The sequence below is a fragment of the Protopterus annectens genome, chromosome 4.part0 (genome assembly GCF_019279795.1).
Source record: "Protopterus annectens isolate FY-2018-M chromosome 4.part0, PAN1.0, whole genome shotgun sequence".
Taxonomy (NCBI): domain Eukaryota; kingdom Metazoa; phylum Chordata; order Ceratodontiformes; family Protopteridae; genus Protopterus; species Protopterus annectens.
Genome location: NC_056733.1, coordinates 206,690,444 through 206,714,757, shown reverse-complemented (window position 1 = coordinate 206,714,757; position 24,314 = coordinate 206,690,444). Strand labels below are relative to the sequence as shown.

General features: G+C 45.0%; 1 protein-coding gene across 1 annotated transcript in view; it reads right to left on the bottom strand.

Annotated features, from left to right (window-relative positions):
- The window catches only part of ALYREF (Aly/REF export factor), a 187,241-nt gene that overhangs the window by 136,919 nt on the left and 26,008 nt on the right, over positions 1–24,314 (bottom strand). The window contains exon 4 of the mRNA XM_044068208.1: positions 16,450–16,513. Within this exon, the coding sequence (XP_043924143.1) occupies positions 16,450–16,513 (64 nt within the window). The remainder of the gene's footprint in view (positions 1–16,449; positions 16,514–24,314) is intronic.

The window sequence follows — 24,314 nt, the reverse complement described above, 5'->3', positions numbered from 1 at the left end:
AGAGTACCAGTTGTGACTGCTTTTCGTTTGTGTACCCTAGGCATGTTAGAAGCCTTTTCACAAACGCCAGGTGAAGAGTGTCCTTGTTCTCTGCTTGAATGAGACAGTCGTCCAAGTAAGGATATATTTGTATACTTCTGTCTGCAAAATGCAATTACTGGTGCCAGGCACTTTGTAAAGACCCTGGGTGCAGTAGATAAGCCAAAGGGCAGTGCAGAGAATTGGCAATGCATTAAGCCAGCAGTTATCTTCTGCACAACTGTCTTATTGGGACATGTAAGTATGCCTCTTTTAGGTCTAAAGTCACCAGCCAAGCATTCTTGTCCAGCATGGGCAGAAGCTGCCGCAGAGTCAGCATTTTGAATTTTGGAATGCCCAGGTATGTGTTCAAAATCAATAAATCCAGTATTGGCCGCCAGGCCTTGTCCTTTCTGGGTACCAAGAACAGTCCCGAGTAAAAACATTGTCCTTTTTCCTGTTCTGGCACTGTCTGAATGGCCCCCATATCCATGAGGGACGTAACCTGTTTCTATGCCTCTGCCCATTGATTTTTTGGCAGATCTGGCCAACCATTTGCCACTGGCAGAGTGGGGACATGGAATCTATATCCCTGTGATACAATGTTTAGTACCCACTTGCCTTGGGTTATTAACTACCAATTTTGAGGAAAAAGTGCTGATTCTCCCCCTATTGGTGCAGGCAGAGGGAAGTCATTGGGATTGCTTTCTGTAGGTTTGCGCTTTATCTCTTCCAGATTTGGAGGCGAAAGTGCCCCATTGCTTTGACCTGTATGAATCTTGCACCTGGTATTTGGAACCCTTAAGGTGTCTGGGATTTGCCCCTTTGAGCTCAGACACAGGAAAGGACCAATTTTTTGTAGGCCAGTGTCTGAATCTTGGTGGCTGCACTTGTAAGACAGTTTGCATAGATTTAGCTTGGTCTTCCATTTTCTTTAAAACCTCTTCTGCTTTAATACCAGAGAATCATGCTGCAAAGGTGCATCTAGCAATTTAGCTTCAACATGATCAGGCAAATTTTGTTCCTTTAACCAGGCATGCCTCCTAATCAGATACAGTAACTGCGGCCCTGCAAGAGGCCTCTAAGGAATCAAAACCACATTGAGAAGTATGCTTTCCAACTTGTTCAGCTGCATGCAATAATTCCTGCAATTCTTTATTTTCTGCACATTCTGAAATAAACATTTTCTGTTTCAGCAATCCCATAACATGCTGTTGTTACTTAAGCATATGAAATTGACAGTTTAAGGCCCTGATTGCCAAAGTTGCAGACGTATAAACATTTTTTCCCCCACCTGTCCAGTGCCCTTGAATCTGTCAGAGGGGGGTGGGATTTTTTGCTGAGGCCTTAACTCCCTTTGGACCCTGAGAAATAGGGTCAGGGTCAGCAGCAGGGTTTCTAAATAAAAATTTGTGCGAGTCAGGGACCCTGTAATATCGGTCAGGCTTACTGGATGCCGGAGATAAGGAGCCAGGGGTCAAGCTAGACTGAAAACGCATCATCCACCAGGGGGAATGGCTGCTAGACTCTGAAAACGCATCATCCACCAGGGGGGATGGCTAAGGGCCTGAGCTGAGGGAGAAGGAAATCATTGTCTCTTGACTCAGAGAAGTCTAGACTCTCCCAGTGAAAATGCTCCCTGAAAGTATGCAAGGTTTCTTCAAATGAATAATCCTCAGGAAGAGATGCAGATGGGAATAGACTCCTCAGCATCACAATCCTCATACGGAGATATAGATAATGCCGGATCAGAAGAAATAGAAACCTGATCTGATGATTCATAATCAGCGTCTTGCCTAGGCCTCTTATCAGGAGGGGGATGGGTACCCCTGATAAGGTAATAAGGTCTTCAGACGTTTTGACCTTTTTTTTTAGGCATAGAGGCCTGTGCACGTGGGCTCATGAGTCTTTTTTTAGTTTTAGAAGTTGCTTTTGTCTTTAGTTTTGCAGCTGTGGGTTTGATATACAAATGTTGAGGTCTGAATACACCCTCAGAAGCCGGTGCCTGCTCAGCGGCTCCGGACCCATCCGAGGGAGATACATCCGTCGGTCCAATACCTTGAGTATATTGCAGCATGCCAAACTCTACATGGGTGTCGGTAAAGGCCTGCGACTCGAAAGTAGCTGGTATCAGGGGCTGCGAAAGCGCCAGAGTACCGGCGACTGGCTTAGGAGAAGCTTCATCATCCGTTTTGGATCTAGACTGCCTTTCTCTCTGTCCTTTACTTTGCCTTTTTTTTTTTTTTTTTTTTTTTAAGGTACTTTGATAGTCCGATTGTTATCAGACGACATTTCTGGGTAGTTAAATCAGTTTCCAAAATACTCTGATGCAAAAATATACCGACGCTTAATAGTGCACTGGTTAAATCTAGCACAAAACAGACAGCCAGGCACGTTGTGATCAGGGCTTAGGCAAGAAAAACAGTATAAATGGAAATCCTTATGAGGTATTTGTTTCCCACAAGTAATACAATGAACTTTTTCTGACATCGGTAAAAAGCAAGAAAAAAAAAAAGTTTCCCCAACGGGGTACTTAGCTTTAGTGAAGACTTCAGTTCTGAAACTCAAACTAGAATATTTCAGTAGTCAGCTGACTGGCACTTGTAGGCACCGCACAGCAAGAAAGACTAAAGAAAATGGCGTCGCCTGCATGTTTTATACCCCTGACGTCATGGAAGAGACAGCAACTGACGCAAGACCCAAGACTTTGGAATTCAGGCCGACTTGAGGGTAACCTGCCAGCAGATTACCCAAATGTAATGACTGACAACAGTGAAACACGAAGAACATCAAGCCATGGCCACTGCAGTGTCACCCATTAGCAGATAAGGTACAGAGTGAACCTGCAGAGTAGGGAAGAACTCCTTAGCAGCTACTTTTTAGCTGCAGGAAAAGGAATTGTAGAGCCGGTAAGAGAATTAAAGTTCCTGCAAAAGATTGACCGGTGGAAAGTGCAGCTTAGGTGTCTAAGGCAAGTATTCACAAACACTACATACACTTATCCTCCCACTCAACAGCCCGAATAATCACAAAAATAAAGGCACAAACAATGCACTTTCTGAATGAATATCAAAGAATACCTTTCCCCTGGTAAGTAAAAAAGGCGGCTGGAAAGCAGTGGTCACAAAACACACGCACTCTCTCAAACAGCCCAACTTAAACTCAAAAAGTACAAAAGCAAGATATTTTGTCATTAAAAGAGTGTACTGAAACAGAGAACTGGCCCCTGTTAAGTGTGTAATGAAATGTTTCCAGTAAAGTTTGCACACACATACTAGTCTATTTAGAGAGACTCTGTACAGACTTTAGGGAAAAACAGACCATTTAAAATGTGTGTGGAAGGGTTCCCTAATGGGGAGTTTTCTGCACAGCAACATGAAATTGGAGCCAGTGCTGATCTGGGAAGCACTGAAGAAGCATTCAAGTGAAAAGTGCAGTTTTGTACCTACCATAAATGTAGATTTATACCCTGCTGCAGTCACACTTGGGTTATCCTGCCGTCAGGCGGTCCCGCAGTCTACCAGAATTCCAAAGTCTTGGTCCGGCATCTGCTGCTGTCGCTTCTTCCGACATCAGAGCGCCAGGGGTATATCAGAGGCATCCGACGCCATTTTCTTCAGTTTTTTCTTGCCCCAGATGTCAGGTGCCCCTAATAGGTAGGCAGACAGACAGATATATATAATAGAGCTATCTTGAAAAAAAGATAAACAAAACCCTTAGGCACAAGCAAATACACCACAGAGATTGTATAGAATAGAGATAAGTTCAGCTGGTTTTAGAGGGGATGGAGGGAGGGCAACCTGGACTGCAGCAGGGTATACACTCGAACATCTACATTTATGGTAGGTACAAAACTGCACTATGTTCATAGTGTTACCCTGCTGCAGTCATCACACACGGGTAGAATCCCAAAGCTAAGGATGGGCGGAGGAGTCTAACAGGGTTAGAGGGGGCTAGAAGGCCCTGCAAAACAGCAGAGGCGAAGCCCGCCCTGGTCTTAGAGTAAAGTGGTAAGTGGTAATGTTTGGTGAAGGTGTGTACTGAACTCCAAGTTGCAGCTTCCAGAATATCTTTGGTTGGTACCTCCCTGAGGAAGGCTGTAGATGTAGCTGCTGCCCTGGTAGAGTGGGGCCTTATGGTAGTAGGAACTGGTTTTCCATGGTGGGTGTAGCAAAAACGTATGCAATGTCCTATCCATTTGGAAATTATTTGTTTTGAGATAGCCTTTCCTTGTGATGCTGTAGCATAGGATACAAGAAGCTGGTCAGATTTTCTGAAAACCTTAGTTTTATCCAAGTAGTAACGTAGCTGTCTGTGAAAGTCCAAGAAATGCAGGAGTCTTTCTCCTTTGTTCTGTGGATTTGTAAGGTGGGTAAATGGATGGTTTGATTTAGGGCCACACTGGATACCACTTTAGGCATAAAAGAGGGGTTAGTTCATAGAGAAACCCTGTCTTGATGAAAAATGAGGAAAGGCTCTACTGCCATTAGTGCTTGAAGCTCTGAAAGTCTTCTAGCTGAAGTGATTGCTAGCAGCAGGGCAGTCTTCCATGAAATAAATTTTAGGTCAGCTGAGAAAACTGGTTCAAAAGGAGGTAGCGTGAGTTTTTCCATAACAAAATTGAGGTCCCAAGTAGGTATTGGTGCTCTTCTGGGAGGCCTAATGTTCTTGGCCCCTCTGAGAAACTGCCTTAAGAGTGGATGTGAAAATAAGGGAGGATCCGTGTTGTAGTGAGCAGAAATAGCGGAGGCGTGGATTTTAATAGATGAAAAAGAAAGCCCTTTGTGTAACATCTCAGTTAGATATCGTAGAATCTGAGGTATGTCAGGCTGAAGGGTATTTTGGCCTTTAGCTTGGTTCCAGGCGTAAAACCTTTTCCATTTGTCTGAGTAGGCTTTCCTGGTGCTGGGCCTCCTGGCCTCCAGAATAACTTCCATAACCGCTTGAGAGGGAGGAGCTGGCTGGTTGCCTAGGTGATCTGCCATGCAGCCAAGTTTAAGGTTTTGAGCTGGCTGTGTAGAATCAGATTGTCTTGCTGTGTGAGCAGGTGGGTAATTTGTGGTAGAATCCATGGTGGGCCATGGGCCATATTCCTTAATAGTGGGTACCACTGCTGGCATGGCCAATTTGGAGCAATGAGTATCATTCGGGGTCTCTCCATCCTTTCAGTAGCACCTTTGTGAGAAGGGGTAGTGGAGGAAAGGCATATACCGTTAGCATTTTCCAACTGAATGAGAGTGCATCCACTTTCCAAGCTTGTTGGTGAAACGTCCTTGTGCAAAACTTTGTTAGCTGTCAGTTGAGGGCTGGCAAACAGGTCTGTCTGGGAGCCCCAACTTTTGAGTTATCATTGTGAATACTTGTGGATCCAGTTTCCATTCGTGGGGATCCATGGATGTTTCTGCTTAGGTCGTCTGCCAATGTGTTTTTTTTTTCCTGGCAGGAATTGAGCTTGTAATTGAACTTGGTAAGCCAGTGCTGTTCCACAAGGTCATTGCTTGCCTGCACAGAGGGTAGGAGTGTGTGCCCCCTTATTTATGTACCACATTGCTTAATTGTAGTTTGTCTGGTGTCAGATAAGCCATCTGGGCCTTTGTATTCAAGCTGGCACCCAGGAATGTCATAGTTTGTGAGGGCACTAGTTTTGATTTGTTAGTTTACCCTAGGCAAGGTACAGTTTTGTACCTACCATAAATGTAGATGTCCGATAGATATGCAACTGCAGTCATAACATATGGGTTGTCCTGTCTCAGGCAGCCCTCAGTCGGCCGGATTCCAAAGTCTGGTTCCGGCGTCGGCTGGTGTCACCTCCTCTCCAACGTCAGAACGGCTGGAGTATAAAGGCATCGGCAGACGCCATCTTCTTCAGTGTTTCTTGCCCCAGATGCCAGGTGCCCTCCTAGGAAGGCTAAATTTGGTGAATGGATAAAAAAAATTCCAGACATGCACCACAGTAATAAACAGATACACCATAGGAGATACCCCCAGCCAATAGGAAAAGGGGTAGTGGACCCATAAAGAAGGTTGCAGAGGGGTAGGAGGGTGGGAAAATCCTACTGCAGTTGCATATCTATCGGACATCTACATTTATGGTAGGTACAAAACTGTACTATGTCCTTCAAGAATGCAACTGCAGTCATAACATATGGGTTGAATACCAAAGCCAAGCTGGGGGTGGTTGGAACCAAGAAAGTGATGGTGTAGCTAAAATGCCCTGCAGGACTGCCGAAGCAAAGCCTGCTCGGGATCTGGAGTATAAAGGCAGGTTGTAGTGCTTGGTAAATGTATGCACGGAGCTCCATGTAGCAGCCTCTAGAATGTCCTTTGTAGCCACTCCTCTTAGGAAAGCTGTGGATGTGGCTATAGCTCTGGTGGAGTGTGGCCTAATATTGGCTGGCACACCTTTTCCATGAAAAGAATAGCAGAATCTGATGCAGTGTCCAATCCATTTGGAAATGGTTTGTTTGGAGATTGCTTTCCCTTGTACTCCAGCAGCATAGGCTACAAACAGTTGGTCAGACTTTCTGGTGGCTTTAGTTCTGTCCAAGTAGTAGCGTAGTCGTCTGTGCATGTCCAAAGTATGCAGTAGTGCTTCCCCCCTGTTTTGAGGGTTGGGGAAGAAGGTAGGCAGGTGAATTGCTTGATTTAGAGACACCCTGGAAACTACTTTTTGCATGAATGAAGGATTGGTTCTTAGAGAGACTCTATCCTGATGAAAAATGAGAAAGGGAGGTACTGCCATGAGTGCCTGTATCTCCGAGACTCTTCTTGCTGATGTGATTGCCAATAGGAAAACAGTTTTCCATGAGAGAAATTGAATTTCTGAAGATGCTGCTGGTTCAAAGGGAGGTAGTGTTAATTTTTCCAAGACGAAATTGAGGTCCCATGCAGGTACTGGTGGTTTCCTGGGAGGTTTGATGTTCTTTATCCCTCTTAGAAACTGTCTTGGCAAAGGATGTGAAAACACAGGTGGATCACAGTTGTATTGTGCTGAGATTGCTGAGGCATGAATCTTTATGGAAGAATATGAGAGCCCAGTATGAAACATTTCTGCCAAGTATTCCAATATCTGAGGGATACTCAATACTGTTGCATCCTGACCCCTGTTAGCATTCCAGATGGTGAATCTCTTCCACTTGGCTGAATAGGTTTTTCTGGTGGAAGGTCTGCATGCTTCCAGTAAGATCTCTTGAACTTTTTTGGAAAGAGAGATATCTGAAGGAGTTATGGTAACCTCCAGGCTGTCAGATGCAATGTTTTCAGGTTTTGATGAACAGTCCTGTAATTGTGTTGTGTTAGAAGCAGAGGCCATAGGGGTAGAGGCCACAGCTTGGTCCGAGTGATGCTCAACAGCAATGGGTACCAGTGCTGCTTTGGCCAATCTGGAGCTATCAAAATGCCTGTTGGTTGTTCTGCTTTGATCTTCAGAATCACCTTGGTCAGCAGTGGTAGAGGAGGGAATGCATTGTTAGGGAATTCCAGCTGAAGGAGAGAGCATCCGTTTTCCAGGCTAGAGGATGGTGGGTCCTTGTGCAGAATTTTTCCAGGTGATTCATGTGAGAAGCGAAGAGATCTATGTCCGGTCTTCCCCATGTCCTTATTTGTGAGAAAATGTGAGGATGCAGCATCCATTCGTGTGGATCCAAGAAATTTCTGCTCAGCTTGTCCGCTAGTACATTGTCCTTGCCCGGCACAAACTGGGATTGTAAATGTATCTTCAGGCTTAGGGATTTTTCCCAGAGAATCATTGTTAGTCTGCAGAGGGGATAAGAATGAGTGCCTCCCTGCTTGTTTATGTACCACATAACAGTGGTGTTGTCTGTCCTTATTAGCAAATGTCCTTGTTGAAGTGATTTTTCGAAAGTCTCGATTGCATGCATCACTGCCAACATCTCTTTCTGGTTTATGTGCAGATGTCTTTCTCTTGATGTCCATTGACCTTGAATGCATCTGCCCTCAATGTGCGCCCCCCCATCCATGGTCTGAGGCATCAGTTGTAATCATTTGACCTGCTTGACGTTTGTTGAAAGACATTCCTGTGTTTAACTGACTTGCTTGAGCCCACCACAAAAATTCTCTTTGCAGACATGGTATGAGTGGGATTACATCCTCTAGGCTTTGGCTGTGTTGGGACCATAAGCTTTAAGTACCATTGCAGCTTTCTCATATGAAGTCTTGCCAAAGGTATCAGAAGGATGCAAGATGCCATGAACCCCAGGGCCTGCAGGATTTTCCTTGCAGTCAGCTGGGTGAGCTTTGCCAGGCCTTTGAAGTACTCTGGTAACTGCTGTTGTTTTTCCTCTGCGAGATAAGCCATTTGTGTTTTTTGTGTCCAGTTTGGCTCCTAGGAAAATTTGTTGGGATGGCAGAAGTCTTGATTTCTGAATGTTGACTGTGTATCCCAAGGCCTGTAGTAATTGAATGACATAGTCCAAGTTTGCTGTCAAGGTTTGTTTGTTGTCTGCTTGTATGAGGCAGTCGTCCAGGTAGGGGTATACTTGAATCCCCTGGAGTCTGCAGTGTGCCACTACTGATGCCAGGCATTTCGTGAACACTCTGGGCGCAGTAGATAAGCCAAACGGCAATGCTGAGAATTGATAATGCTCTGTCCCTGCAAGAAATCTGAGGTATCTTCTGCAGCTTTGTCTGATTGGGACATGCAGGTATGCCTCCTTGAGGTCCAGAGTGACCAGCCAAGACCCCTTGCCCAGCATGGGAAGGAGTTGCTGTAACATCAGCATTTTGATCTTTGGCACAATGAGATAAGTAGAGTAGACAAGTCCAGTATAGGCCTCCATTTGTTTTCCTTTCTTGGAACAAGGAACAGTCTTGAATAAAATCCCTGGCCTTGTTCCTGTGGAGGGACCTTTGCTATTGCTTTTATATTTAACAGCTTTGAAACTTGAATGAGTGCCTCTGCCCTTTGATGAAGTGGCAGGTTTGGCATGCCTTGTCGCCTTGTCTTGCCGGTAAAGTACGGAAGTGGAATCTGTAACCTTTGTCTATTAAATCCAGAATCCAGTTGTCCTTGGTTAAGATATGCCAGTTTTTTGAGAATAACGATAAATTTCCGCCCAAAGGAGCTTCTCTGAGCCTTTGTTGGCGGTGTGAAAGTCAAGTCATTGCGGTTGTCCTTGTGGTGCAGCTGTACTGCCTGCGCCACTTCTAGGATTTGGTGGTTGCCATTGGCGGCCCCTGTAGGAGCCTCGGTATTACCCTCTACCTCTGCCACGCCTGTTCTTTCCCCTTTGAAACAGGTCAGTGTCTGGAAAGGACCAATTCTTTGAAGGCCAATTCCTGCTGAATCTGGGTGGCTGAACCTGGAGGAAATCTTTTGATTGTCTGTACTGATTTAGCTTTTTCCTCAATAGACTTCAACACATCTTGTGCATTAGCACCAAAAAGCTTCTGTTTTTCCAGAGGTGCATCCAGTAACTTTACTTTAACATGGTCTAGCAGTGGCTGATCTTTTAACCAAGCATGTCTACGTATAACAGCCCCAGTCATAGCTGCTTTACATGAAGCCTCCAATGCATCATAAACACACTGAAGAAAATGATTATTAACCTGCCGAGTGTTATGAACTAGATCCTGCAATGCCTTTCTATCAATAGGCTCAGGAGAGGCTAGTTTTTTTCTGTAAGTCATCCAGTAAAAAATCCTGGTACTGAAACATATGAAAAAGGCAGTTAAGTGACCTCATGGTCAGGGTGGTAGAGGTATAAACTTTTTTACCCCATCTCTCCAGGGACCTAGCTTCCCTATCTGCTGGCAGTGGATTTTTGGCCGTGGAAGTAGCCACTCCCTTGGGGCCCTGTGAAATAGTTTCTAGATCCACCGAGTGGGCCTTAAAGAGATGTTTGTGGGAGTCAGGGACCCTATAATATCTGTCTGGCTTGACAGGGGCAGGAGGGAGAAAAATCAGGGTTAGCACTGGAGTCGGAGAAGACATCATCCAGGACATCCATAACTGGAGGGATAGCTAAAGGTCTGTGCTGGGGTAGCTTGAGGAAGGTACGTAGCCTTTTCCTGGAATCAGAGAATTCCTGACCCTGCCATTTAAAATGCTCTCTCAGAGTGTAGGACTTCACAGAAAGAAAAATCCTCTGGAGGAGAGGCAGAGGGAATTGATTCCTCAGCATCAGAGTCCTCATAGGCCTGGAAGGATTCTTCTTGGGTATCAGAATGTTCAGAATCCCCCGAGGCTTCATCTGAAGAGAGGTTGTCTGCCTGCTCAGTTCTGGGCCTTTTCTCTGCAGGCGGCCGAGAACCTCTGTCTGGATGAGGCTGAGACCCCCTGATGAGGGAAATAAGATCTGCAGCCAGAGACATGATCTGTTTATCAGAAGTTGGGGCCTGGGCAGCAGGTTTAGGATGGGCCTTGGCCTGGCGGCCTTAGCACGTGCAAAGGCTTTGATGGACATGGATACAGGAGGCCTAGCTGCCCCACGTGCAAGGGTAACCTTGTCCACCGGTACGGTGTCAGGTAGATCCAGAACTTCAGTTTCTGGAGGAAAATCCGGCACCGGAGTAGACTCTGAGACCGAAGGCCGTGGTAACGGTGTGTCATCGGCCTGGAGCGGTTGAATTACCGCTTCCGACAGGACCGAAGCACACGCGGAGGGTTTAGGAGTAGTATCTGTGGAAGACGTGGGCTGAGGATGTCGGTCCCGGTCCTTTCGTTTTTTGGTTGATTGAGTTGTCTGTTGTTCCGACGGCATGATATAAGCGAAAGATTCGCCGAAAAACTCTTTGGCAAATTCTGCCCGGCACCTGAGAGTGCGCTTATTAAAGCAAGCACAGGCAGGACAGGCCGAGACGTCGTGGTCTGGGCCCAGGCAAGGGAGGCAATGAGAATGGAAGTCCTTATGAGGTATTTGTTTACCACAAGACAAACAATTATTAACTTTCTCAATTTGTTCTGACATCGGCTGAGGCAAGAAAAAAAGTTCCCCAACGGGGTACTTGGCTTTTAGATGACTTCGGTACTGAAAACACATGAGCTGACCGACCGGCACTTGCGAACTGCTTCTGCTTCGGGCACCGCGGCAAGAAAGACTGAAGATGGGGTCGGCCGATGCCTTTATACTCCAGCCGTTCTGACGGAGAGGAGGCGACACCAGCCGATGCCGGACCCAGACTTTGGAATCCGGCCGACCGAGGGCTGCCTGAGGCAGGACAACCCATATGTTATGACTGCAGTTGCATTCTTGAAGGACATCTTAGATGTCGCCTTACAAAAGCCAGGTGTAAGAGAATGTCCTTGCTTTCTGCTTGTATGAGACAGTCGTCCAGGTATGGGTATATTTGAATTCCCCTCTGTCTGCAGTATGCAATTACTGGTGCCAGGCATTTTGTGAAGACCCTGGGCGCAGTAGATAAGCCAAAGGGCAGTGCAGAGAATTGGTAATGGGTTGAACCTGCAATGAAACGGAGGTATCTTCTGCAATTTTGTCTAATGGGGACATGCAGGTATGCCTCCTTGAGGTCCAAAGTTACTAGCCAAGCTTTCTTGCTGCTGTAGTGTAAGCATCTTGAATTTGGGTACTTGCAAGAAAGTGTTTAAAACTGAAAGGTCCAGAATGGGTCTCCAAGCATTGTCCTTTCTGGGGATTAGAAAGAGCCTCGAGTAAAATCCTTTGGCCTTGCTCCTGTGTAGGTACCAGTTGGATGGCTTTCATGTCCATGAGAGCTGTAATTTATTTTTGTGCCTCTGCCCATTGATTTTGTGGCAGGTTTGGCATTCCTTTTATCCTTGGCAAGGTGTGGAAATGGAATCTGTATCCGTGTGAGATAATGTCTAGGACCCATTTGTCCTTTGTGACGATGCGCCAGTTGTCTGCAAAAAGTGTTAATTTTCCTCCCAAGGGAGCTGCCAAGAGGGTTTTGCTTGGCAGCTGCCAAGAGGGTTTTGCTTGGCAGCTGCCAAGAGGGTTTTGCTTGGCAGCTGCCAAGAGGGTTTTGCTTGGCAGCTGCCAAGAGGGTTTTGCTTGGCAGCTGCCAAGAGGGTTTTGCTTGGCAGCTGCCAAGAGGGTTTTGCTTGGCAGCTGCCAAGAGGGTTTTGCTTGGCAGCTGCCAAGAGGGTTTTGCTTGGCAGCTGCCAAGAGGGTTTTGCTTGGCAGTTTGATGTTTAAGTCACTGTGTTTGCCTTCTAGTGGTTTGCGACCAGTCTTCTCCTCCTTTCTGTATTGTAGTGCCCCCATTGGTGAGGTTTGTAAGGGATTTCTGCTTGTCCTCTGCCCCTTGGGCGCCTGTATTTACCCCTCTGTGGCCTTTCAGAAGCTGGAAAGGACCAATTTTTTGTTGGCCAATTTCTGCTGAAGCGTGGGGGCTTGTACCTGTAAGAAATCTTTGACCGTCTGCATAGATTTTGCCTTATCCTCCATTTTCTTTTAAAATGTCCTCTGCTTTAACCCCAAATAAAACATCCTGCTGTAAGGGCGCATCCAGTAACTTTGCTTTAACGTGATCAGGCAGAGATTGTTCCTTTAACCAAGCATTCCTACGTATAACAGACCCAGTAACAGCTGCTCTGGAGGAAGCTTCCAAGGCATCAAAACCACATTGTAAAGTATGTTTGCCCACCTGTTCAGCTGCATGCAACAGATCTTGCATTTCCTCGAGTTCAGACTGTTGTGCCCATCTTTTGTTTTGAGACATAAGGAACTGCTGGTATTTAAACATGTGAAATTGACAATTTAGTGCTCGCATAGCTAAAGTAGTAGAGGTGTAAACCTTCTTCCCCCACCTGTCTAGTGCTATGGAGTCCCTTTCCGAAGGTACTGGATTTTTAGCCATAGAAGCCTTAGCCCCTTTGGAACCCTGAGAGATAGTCTCTGGATCAGCAGCAGGGGCTTTGTAAAGGAATTTGAGAGAGTCAGGCACTCTATAGTACCCATCTGGTTTGGCTGGAGCAGGAGGCAGAGAATCTGGATTTAAACTAGATTCTAAGAAAACAATCTACTATGTCCAAAACGGGGCATAGCAAGAGGTCTGTGCTGGGGAAGTAAAAGTAACTCCCGGAGCCTTTTCTTTGAGTCAGAATAGTCCTGACCCTCCCAGTGGAAATGTTCCCTCATTGTCTGTAAGGTTTCCCTCATGGTGTGTAAGGTTTCCCCAAAGGAGTAGTCTTCAGGGGTAGAAGCTGAGGGAATCGAGTCTTCAGCATCATAATCTTCAATTGGGGAAGGAGTAATCCTGTTCCTCAGAGGAGCCTGAGGAAACAGACACCTGATCAGAGGAGGCATATCCTCCTCTTGTCTAGGCCTTTTGTCGGGGGGGGGGGGGTTGGGAACCCCTGATCAAAGAAATCAAATCTTCAGCCATTTTAAGCATCTGTTTCTTAGGCATAGGACCTGGAGACTGAAGTGTAGGCTTTTTTGGTTTTAGAGGAGTCTTAAGCTTAGCATAAGATTTTATGGCGAGGGCAGTCTGTCTGAAGACACCTTCAGAAACCGAAGGGGTTTCTGCAGCACCGGCTTCCCCTACTGCGATGTCGTCGGTTGGGCCTAAGGAAAAAGGCTGCGTTGGCCTAGAAATCTCTACTGGGGGATCCGATGCGGCCTGGGGATCCAATTCAGCGGTAGCCAGGGGCTGCATAGGCACCTCACTGAAAACCGGAGAACCGGCGACCGGGCCAGCCGAGGCCTCTGAGTCTGGCTCAGATCTAGGCTGCCTGTCCCTATCCTTGCGTTTTTTTTTTATGCACGCCGGTAGTCGGTTGCTCCGACGGCATAGTGTAATTAAATTTTCTACCGAAGTAGTGTCGTGCGAAATCAAAGCGACGTTTTATAGTTCCGCTCATTGAACCTAGAGACAACCAGGGACGTTGTGGTCTGGGCCTAGGCAAGGTATACAAAAAGAATGAAAACCCTTATGAGGTATTTGCTTCCCACAAAAAATGCAATTAACTTTTTCCTGACATCGGACTGAGGCAAGAAAAGGTTCCCCAACGGGGTACTTAGCTTTGAAGACTTCGGACTGAAACTAGATTCGAAAATCTCAGGTGTCGGCCGACCGGCACTTGCGAACTGCAGTGAAGAAAGTGGCGGATGCCTCTGATATACCCCTGGCACTCTGACATCAGGGAAGAAGTGACAGCAACTGACGCCGGACCAAGACTTTGGAATTCTGGCCGACTGCGGGACCGCCTGACAGCAGGATAACCCAAGTGTGATGACTGCAGCAGGGTAACACGAACATCCAGAAAAGTACAGGAGTAATTCTGGTGCCCAACCTGCTGTTTTCTTCCTTCACAGCTTGTGCCACAGCAGCCCGAGCAGATTGTGGAGGGGAGCCAGAAACTTTTGGCGACTGGCTAGCCATTATATCCTTGTCAACATAACTTTATAAGTAGCTCAGCTGCAATAGCCTAAACAGCATTCAGGGTCATTACCAAAATGGAGAAACCATACTCAAAATTTTCTCCACTAGATCTCTCAAACTACCATGTGCGCCATGTAGTTTAAACCCCTAAAGGTGGGTGCTAAAGTCTCTAACACTTTCCTAGTATTTCTTCCTTGAATGTTATCTGGAGAATCAATGGTTGGAGCATCCAGGAGCCTCCCATCTGGTGGCTGTTGACACCGTAAGAGGTGAAAAAGTTGTCTCTTGCTCCATTGTGGCCTATACGCTTAGGTCGCCAGACAACATGGCTTTTTGGGGAATTACCTCAGCAATGTTTGGTTCCCTTCAAACTGATGTACTTTGCCAAGGAGAGCCAACCCAGACCATGAAGCCTTGTACATCTAATTGGTCTTGTTGGTACACAAGAGACAAAACTACTGACACCAAGATCAGAAGTGTGTAGGGAAGGAACCAAATGAGCATGTGCCTGTTCCAGCTTGTTAGATGGACCAACAAAAAGGCAGAAGCTGCCAGTACTCATTACATCTGCATGGATATCTGTAAATTCATAATGATGGGCAAGGGGTTTCGGCACAGGCCAAGTGCAGAGCCAACCATGGTGGGTTCCAGCATAGAGGAATCACACTATCGACATAGAAAGGCCCCAAAAACCACTGGGACCACAGTAAACACCTGCTAGCCCTTAATATAGATCCTGCAAGGGGGTGCAGAGCATCAGCAGCTTCAACATGATCACCAGCATTGAGAGCAGACAGTGTAGAAGAATACCTAAAGATGCAACAGGAATCTACACAGGTTCTTGTGCAAGTCCTGAGACTCCCTGACCCAATACTGGGCCCAGGGCAGGAATCTGGGCTTCCTTTCATGCTGCCCTGGAGATGCAGGGGAACCAACAGCACAAAGTAAAAGCCGTGCCTTAATATTTTTAATCTGTAAAAGGATCCAGAAAAATGTGAAGGAGCACACTGAAGCAGCTAAAGCTAGTCTGGAGAAGTGGCATTTTGACGGTATCAACTGAAACTTTTCCTGCCTAGAAGGTGGAGTGCTAGGAATGGAAGGAAAAGAGGTTTATATCCTAATGACAAACTTCTGGGGAAGGAGAGGTAGAGGAACGGCAGTAGAATTGATCAAAAAGTTACAAGATCTTAAGAGACTAGGAAAGACAAGACTTATGGGTAAGGCGAGAAGGTAGAGCTAGTGAAAGATTCACTGCCGTCAAGTACATGCACACTCAGCAAACCAGAAATGAAGTCATCACCTCACCCCCCCCCCCCCAAAAATCAGTAGATAGGCATTGGAACCACATGCTTGCAGAGAGTTCACCAGACCAAGTGCTGCCAGTGCATGCTGGTCTCATGAAAAACAATGGCAAAGGCCTTGCTCCAAATTGGCACCAGAGTAAGGGGTCACAAAACCACCTAATTTGACATGATGCTTTTGAGCCTACAGTAAACTTCAGACCACCGACTCCTGGAATCCTTTACTAATTGGATCCCTACTAACTGCATCACCAAGTGGGATGCCTGGACAACCTGGCTGACAGCATGGCCAAGATGCACAATCTTTTCTGATTCATAAAATACAGGAGACTGAAGCTTGCTGTCTGAACCTGGCACAATTCCATTGGTGTCCTCAGTCTCCAAGCAGAACATGGACCAAGTATGGGTGGGATTTGCTGCCTACAAAAAAAGCAGTTACTATTTTAGAAACTCCAGCCTTGGTTCACAAAATGTCCTTAAAGCACAAAGCTTAAGAATTTTCTTCTCCAGTGGGGGTGTTCTGTATTAAATGAAGCCATGTCAAAGCCTGGAATGATGACACCTGGTAAAGACAGCAGCATGAACTTTGTTACTTTAGCAAGAAATAACCTAAAGACTGCTTGGATAAGCATTACTCATACCACACACACATGCCAACATCCATGTGGGAAGTTGACCACCCAACACAAAGGATGAGAATGAAAAGCTCTGGAAGCTGCTGCAGAAGTGCTTTGACTACTGCAACAGAGAACACCACAATGTACATTACACAGTGTCAAAAGGAAAAAGTTAGAAAAATGCATACCTTTGCGGAGGTCTCCTCTGTGTGTCTATCTGTGAAGTCACCAGCTGAATGTTCATCGGTCGACCTGGAATAAGGACAAAGAAAGGCAGTTAGCTAAATATTTAGCTGCAGAACTAGAAGTGAAAACTTTAAAGCATAAAAACTACTATCCATCCACTTTACTTGTAAAATGCTCCTAGGTTAGGTGTACACCAGCATCTTAATCCATCATTCAAGAACAAGAAGTCAGTCAAACAGAAAAAAAACACTAATGAGATGCTGAGCAAAAGTAAACATGCGCACTTCAGAATTTAAAATATACAATTTTGAGATCTCCTGGAGGCATATGTCAAGCCCACGATCACATTTTCAGCAAGCCAATGCCAAGTGGAACATGGGCAACTGCAATGTCATGCCATTTATTAAAGTATCCTAAGCTACACAAGCGCTCCTTTCCTTGATTAAATTTTGATGGCCAAAGTAAGGCAGACAGTGCACCAGCAAATGCACCTGTGGCAGGGTAAAGGGACAATGAGTATACTGCAGAACACTTAAGATACAAAAAACCCAAACTGCCTGCATGATAGCAAAGGCTTTTCTACATCCAGCTATAAGTATGGGAAAAACGCATCCATGTCAAAGAGAATACAACTAAATTTTGACTATGAACAAGCACACGCCATTAGGCTACCAATCCCAATAACAGCAGCATGGGGCAGAAAAATCTGTACTGCAGCAAAGACCCTACTACTAATACTCTGAGTATTTCATTGCTGCAATAACCTTCTCAGACAATCCCGCACTACATACATATTTGTTATGAACTGCCATACAACAGCAGTACGCAAACCACGTGGGTCACTGGTTGCAGAATTCAAGTGTACAAAACGCTGCAATGCATAACCTTTCAAAAGGCAGGGGTATACAGCATTACTTTAGACATGCATAAGTAAATCATTCTCAGTCTCTCAACTACAAATTCCATTTGTAGTTGTTGAAAATATGTGAAAGGATTACAAAGTAGCAGCCTTGAACACCTCCGGCAGACCACTCCTGGAAGAAGAAAAAAAAAAAAAAAGAAAGCAGCAATGGTAGCAGACTTGACCAATTAAAAAAGTGCACCTTAAACAAGTAAAATCAGCTCTGTAAATACTATTTTAATAAGTACAAAATACTAAAAATTTTTATCATAAGAAAAACTTTCAACGAACAGTATTTTCTTGTATTAGACTACCTTTCTCAAAGCAGATAAAACCAAAACAAATACCGGCTAACCTTTTAAAGGTTATGGCAGAGAGTTCTAACTAGACTTTCTGAAGAGCATTCTCCAGCTACAGTGAAGGGACTTGAAGTGAAAATAAAAAATAAGGTAAAGAGATGAAATTTGAGGTTGTATGGAGTCTAAGAATAATGCTAGTAAGACTATCAAGAATTCTATCATCTATCCCTGCAGTGTACAAGCATCATCTAACATGAATGTTGAGGTCAACAGGAGAGAGTGGGTATAAGTCATCGAACAAGTGGCTTCGAAATCAGTATATAGGATATATATAATTTTTTTTTTTTTTTTTACAGCTAATTCTTACTCTTCAGCTGCCGTTCCAAAGTTTGCCCATTTGTGACACAACGTATCCGAAGACCATACGAATATAAAACTTGGGATTGTTATACACAGACCCCAATATACAGTGATGACCACTGCCCTCTGTTACTGCCTGCAGATTTCAAGAAGGCTCTGCACACCTAAAGCTCTGTCCAAAGGAAAGTGGCAATGGTGGAAACCACAAGCTACACACACCAAGATGGTGACAGTAGTGTGGACTGACCAGGTCTGGTGGTTAGAAGCAATCCAAGCTGCTTAATGATGTAAACTCAACTTTGGCTCCCAGCAAAAGTGAAGCGGGAGACTGCTCTCACACCTGACACCAGTGCAGGTTTACCTTGCCTTATGATTCCAGAACACTGTGCAGGTTTACCTTACCTTAGGATTCCACAACACAACAGCCAACCAGTCTGAGCTGACAGGGAAGCCCTAGGAGACAACTTGGCCCTACAAGCCCCAAATCCAGGACCAGATGAAAGGGGCTTCTTCCAATAAATATGGGCAAAATAAAACAAGTATGGGGAAAGACAAGGCAAACACTGCAAAATGCACTTCTTGCTAAAGTAAATTCTAGCTCCTCTTCTAAAACCTTGCCCAAACATACACAAAGAGAAACACGAGGACTGAGTACCTACTGATTAGGGACTATTCCAACCCTAGGAAGCCTAGGTCAAAAACTCACTTTCTAGTGGACCACATTCCAAAGTTTTGGATGGAATCTCAACACAGCCCGATAAAATTAGACTACACTGAAAGGAACACACAGGAAGGCATGCTGAAATGGCTGAAAAATAAGACAGGTCAGAGATTAGCCCTGAAAGGGTGTTATTCTCATCTTTACTAATGTAAGATTTTCCAGAAGATTCTCTTAACTCCTTTAATGCATGTTCTTAAAAAAAAGGTGCCTAAAAGTATTAAGACTCATTCATCCAAGCATCTTCAGTAGTTTGAGGTCAGGATGTATAAAGCATACCTTGTCCAATGTGAGAGGTCAGGTTTTGTTCCACAAGAGAGTCAAAAATGATACTTGGAATCTCCAGAATGACCAAGGATATCAGTGTAAAGGAAGAGGGGAACATTCATATAAAGAATGCATCTTGTTATCATTGGAAAGGGTGGAAAAGCATAAAAGGAAAAATTTCAGTCCAAGGAAAAGACGCATCCATTTTTAGGCCTACTTGCATCTAGTCCTGAAGTAGAATTTTGCCAACTGATTGTTGACAGTGGAAGCAGAGAGATAAGAGGTACCCTCCAAAACGTGACCAATTCCCAAAGACCCCGACTCAATTTCAATTTGTCTCCATCTCAGTCCTGCATAGGTTTGCCTGCCACAAGAGTTCCCTCCAACAGCATGCAAGATGTTTAGGGTGAGACTGCACTGAAAAGTTATGTCACAGGCGAGCAAGGTAGTTGGCAGCGATTGACATACTCCCCCCCCGTTTAGTGTACCAAATCATTGTATAGCCTCTGAACACTAATAATGGTCCTGGGGACAATATAAATGTGCTCATTTTTCATCATTCAAATGCTAACATCTCATACATGTGCATTTTGGTCCGTCCGTCTTTTCTGTTCCAGAAACCCTACCTTTTTATTCCCATAGATGATGCTTTACCAGAAAGGCTCATCCAGACTCTGCTACACTTCTGTGAAGGAAAGGTTAATTTGCTTTTATTTTTTGTATTCTGTATTACTTTATTGCCTTTCTATATTTTGAATACTGCGGTTTGTTTTCTTTACCTTGTGTTTTACTTGCATTCTGCTTTAACAGCATATTAAAACTTCGAAAGACCACAGCTCTCTCTTCTGAGTTGGGCAGAATTATTTCCCCGCCTTCCCACCCAGTTACAGTTGTCTTGTTAAATACCACCCAGTTACAGTTGTCTTGTTAAATACCACTGTCTTTCTAGTTGCCTGCCTCTTACGTTAATCTGACCATATATCTCATTTCCTCTCTACTTTCACTGGCTTGCGAGAGTAATCACAAAATCATTTTTGAAATGCCTCCCCTTCAACTATTTAAATTTAACATCCTACTGTATTCCATCGTACCAGAACACAAAAGTGACAACCCTTTTCAACCCATCTTGCTGTTTTAAAAATAGTAACTCTCCACTAAACCTTAACTTAAGCAGGTAAAACTTAAGTTACCTACTTCTCTAGTGCACACTGCAGTATGCATTTTCTTTCATCTTACCTTTAAGCATCCGGTGACTAGTATTTTAATACCTGCAGGAAAGCACTAGGAAGCCTTAAACTGATACAAGCACTCAACTCTCCTTTTTAACAAGGAGAAATTAATATTGGGCACTAAACAGCCTATAGTAGTCAAAACACACACACACACACACACACACACACACACACACACACACACACACACACACACACACACACACACAAACACACACACACAAACACACACACAAACACACACACACAAACACACACACAAACACACACACACAAACACACACACACAAACACACACACACAAACACACACACACAAACACACACACACACACACACACACACAAACACACACAAACACACACAAACACACACACACACACACACACACACACACACACACAAACACACACACACACACACACACACACACACACACACACACACACACACACACAAACACACACACACAAACACACACACACAAACACACACACACACACACACACACACACACACAAACACACACACACACACACAAACACACACACACACAAACACACACACACACACACAAACACACACACAAACACACACACACAAACACACACACAAACACACACACAAACACACACACACAAACACACACACACAAACACACACACAAACACACACACACACAAACACACACACACACACAAACACACACACACACACAAACACACACACACACAAACACACACACACACACACACACACACACACACACAAACACACACAAACACACACACACAAACACACACACACACAAAACAAAAACGACAAAACAAAAACGACAAAACAAAAACGACAAAACAAAAACGACAAAACAAACAAAAAAAAAGCACCAAACCAGGCATGTCCAAGGGCCGGCTTCTGGTGATTTCTCCTGTCCACCTGGAGAATCTGGGCATACTGGGGCAATGCAGCAATTGCCTCATGTACAGACAACCCTCTCCTCCTACCACCCAACACTACAACCTGTGAGAGATGCACTTACATAGCCAAAATGGAAGCAAAGCTCTCCACCCAAGATTATGCTAGACAGTCTAGAGGAGGTAAACACCCACACTACACCTCAAGCAACACATAACCCTTCTAAACCCACACCACCAACACCCACATATAGCAAAACTATATACACACATGCAGAGGCCCTTAACTGTAACCTGCCCAAGCAACAAGGACCTCTGAAACTGAAACGCAACAAACACCAATCACAACCAAAGTTCACAACACCCACCCAGCAACAGCCCCTAAGGCAAGACAATGTTTCTAACACTTTAGTCATAGGCGACTCTATAGTCCGGCACACTGATGTCTCTCACCAGGTTGAACAAGGAGAAAATTACAGTCAGCTGCCTGTCGGGTGCCAGGATCCGCCACATAGTGCATGCACTCAAATCACTCAAGTACAAATATGACTCTGTCATTGTCCATGTTGGAATGAATGACTTGAGATGCACCTCCGTGGACTACATGAAGAGACATGGAAGAGCTCTCGGATCATGTGGCCCAGGCAGGTATGACCCTAACCCCGAGTAGCATCCTGCCTTCGCCCAGAATGATACCACAATACAAGGACAAAATGATTGACTTCAACAACTGGCTAAGTTTCTGGTGCCATTCAAATGGGATCCAGTATCTGTCTGCCTGGGACAACATGATTGACAGACCACAATGCTTTGACAGAGATGGTCTGCACCTGTCACCCCCAGGATTCAGGTTACTGGCCAAGGCTCTTGCCACCCCTATAGTGCCTTTTTTTGGAAAAGTTCAAAGGACAAAACCACCAACGTAACCGGTACAAGCATGAAAAATCTGAAGGTAATGCTACTCAATGCTGAAGTCTAAACCTCAAAATGCACTCTCCCGAGGCACTCCTAAAAATAAAGAACATAGATATCTGAGCAGTAACTGAGACCTGGTTCAAGGCTCCAGAGCGCACCCCTGCAATACCAGGCTACAACTCTTACCACACTTTTCGGCCACCAAACCAGGACCGAAACAGTAAACGTGGAAGAGTGTCGATATTCACACCACCAGGCTAGTTGCCCAACACAATGCATCTGAAATTCTCCAGGTGCAACTAACACTAGGTAAGACTGCAACCCAATTGTAGCTAGCTACAGATCCCCCCACCATACCCCAAGATTCTCACTACACCTTTCCAAACATAATGGAAAATATTAAGATAGAAGCAAACACCCTAATACTGGGCGATTTTAACTACCCTGCCATTAACTGGGAAAACTACTCCTGTACCAACACCTTTGCCCAACAGTTCTTGGAATTCATAAATTCCAACGCCCTGGGTCAACTAATCCATAGCCCCACCAGGGCTTCCAATATCCTAGACCTGGTCATTACCAACAGGGGAAATCGATGCTCCACACCTATGGTCACCCCCTTGTTAGTCAGGTCTGACCATAAGCTAATCACCCCAACATCCACATACCACCCCCCCCCCCAGTAAGGAAAGCTCCATAAAAAAAACTTCTACAAAGCCAACTTCATGCTACTCAAGTCAGAAGTGACAAACTTCATTCCACCCAGGCAGACGGGAACTGAAAGTTCAACTGCTGAATCCTACACTAAGGCACTGCACGAGCACATCCACTCATGCACGAATCGTGCCATCCCAAATAGAACCAAGATTCTCTCATCCAAAAAAAGGAAGCCAATCTGGTGGTCCCCTGCCATAAACAAGCTTTACAACAAAAGAAACTGTTGCAGAAAAGAGGAAAATCCCAGGATGTAAAGAACTCCCTAACCAGCCTCCGTAAGAAACAGATCCCTCATAACATCCTCCAAAGCTAGTTACGAAAATAAAATTGCCAAAGATTCCAAAGACAACCACAAGGCATTCTATAACTATGTCAAGAATCTAAATGGCAATGCTCAGATCTGCTCTGAGCTAAAACAGAACGGCATTAAATCCCAAGGATTCTGCCAATATCCTGGCAGATCGGTTCAGTGCCAACTTCACTCCCCTCTCACCCCCTAAATGGCCCATCTCGATACCAAAAGATTGCCAAATTCCAGTAAAACGGGCCACAGAGAAAAAACGTGGCCACACAGGGAAAAACGCACTCTCCAAAGTTAAGAATACAGCATCCATGGGACCAGATGACATCCCATGCTGTGTACTACATGAACTACAATATGAACTGGCACCTCACCTACATGTCATGTTTAATCATAGCCTCACCTAAGGTTTCGTGCCCACCGAGTGGCGCAGAGCTACAGTTATCCCACTCCACAAGGGGAGGATCCACCTCGAATCCCAGAAACTACAGTCCCATCAGTCTGACAAGCCTTATCTGCAAGGCCATGGAGCGTATTATCATGGAATTTATAAACAAAGACTTTGGCAACCTTCAAACACTGGACCCTATCCAGTTTGGGTTCCTGAAGGGCCGATCTTGTCTCCTGAACCTGATTGATCTCCAGAGCCATGGACAAGGGTAAGGTGGTCCACACAGCCCATCTAGACCATGCCAAGCACTTTGACACCATCCCCACTCTGGCATCATAGATAAACTTACTAAGCTGGCATTAATCCCTACGTGACAATCGGTTGCTAACTGGCTTATTGATAGAACCCACAAGTAGCAAACTAAATCCAGCTCCAGACAAGTGGAGTACCTCAGGGGTCAGTCCTGGGACTGCTCTTGCTTGGCATCTACTTCTCTGAAGTACAGGCCAACACTAAGGGATTCTGCAAACTGGGATCCATTACTGAATCCAAAAATGATGTGGATACTCTACAAAACAGATCCTTGGTGCCAGAGCCATGGGCTCAAGCTCAATACCAAGAAGGTATAGTTATCCCCTTTGGAAAAAAACATGTATCCGTGAATTACCATATAGGTGGCAGTACACTAAACACCGAAAGTGTGATGAGACTTAGGAACACAGGTGGACAGTGGTCTCACCTTCAATAACCACAGCACCACAACAGTCAGGAAATCCTCATCACCAAGGGCTTTTCATCCAGAAAAAAGGAGGTCATTATCCCACTGTACTCATCCCTCATTAGACACATAGTA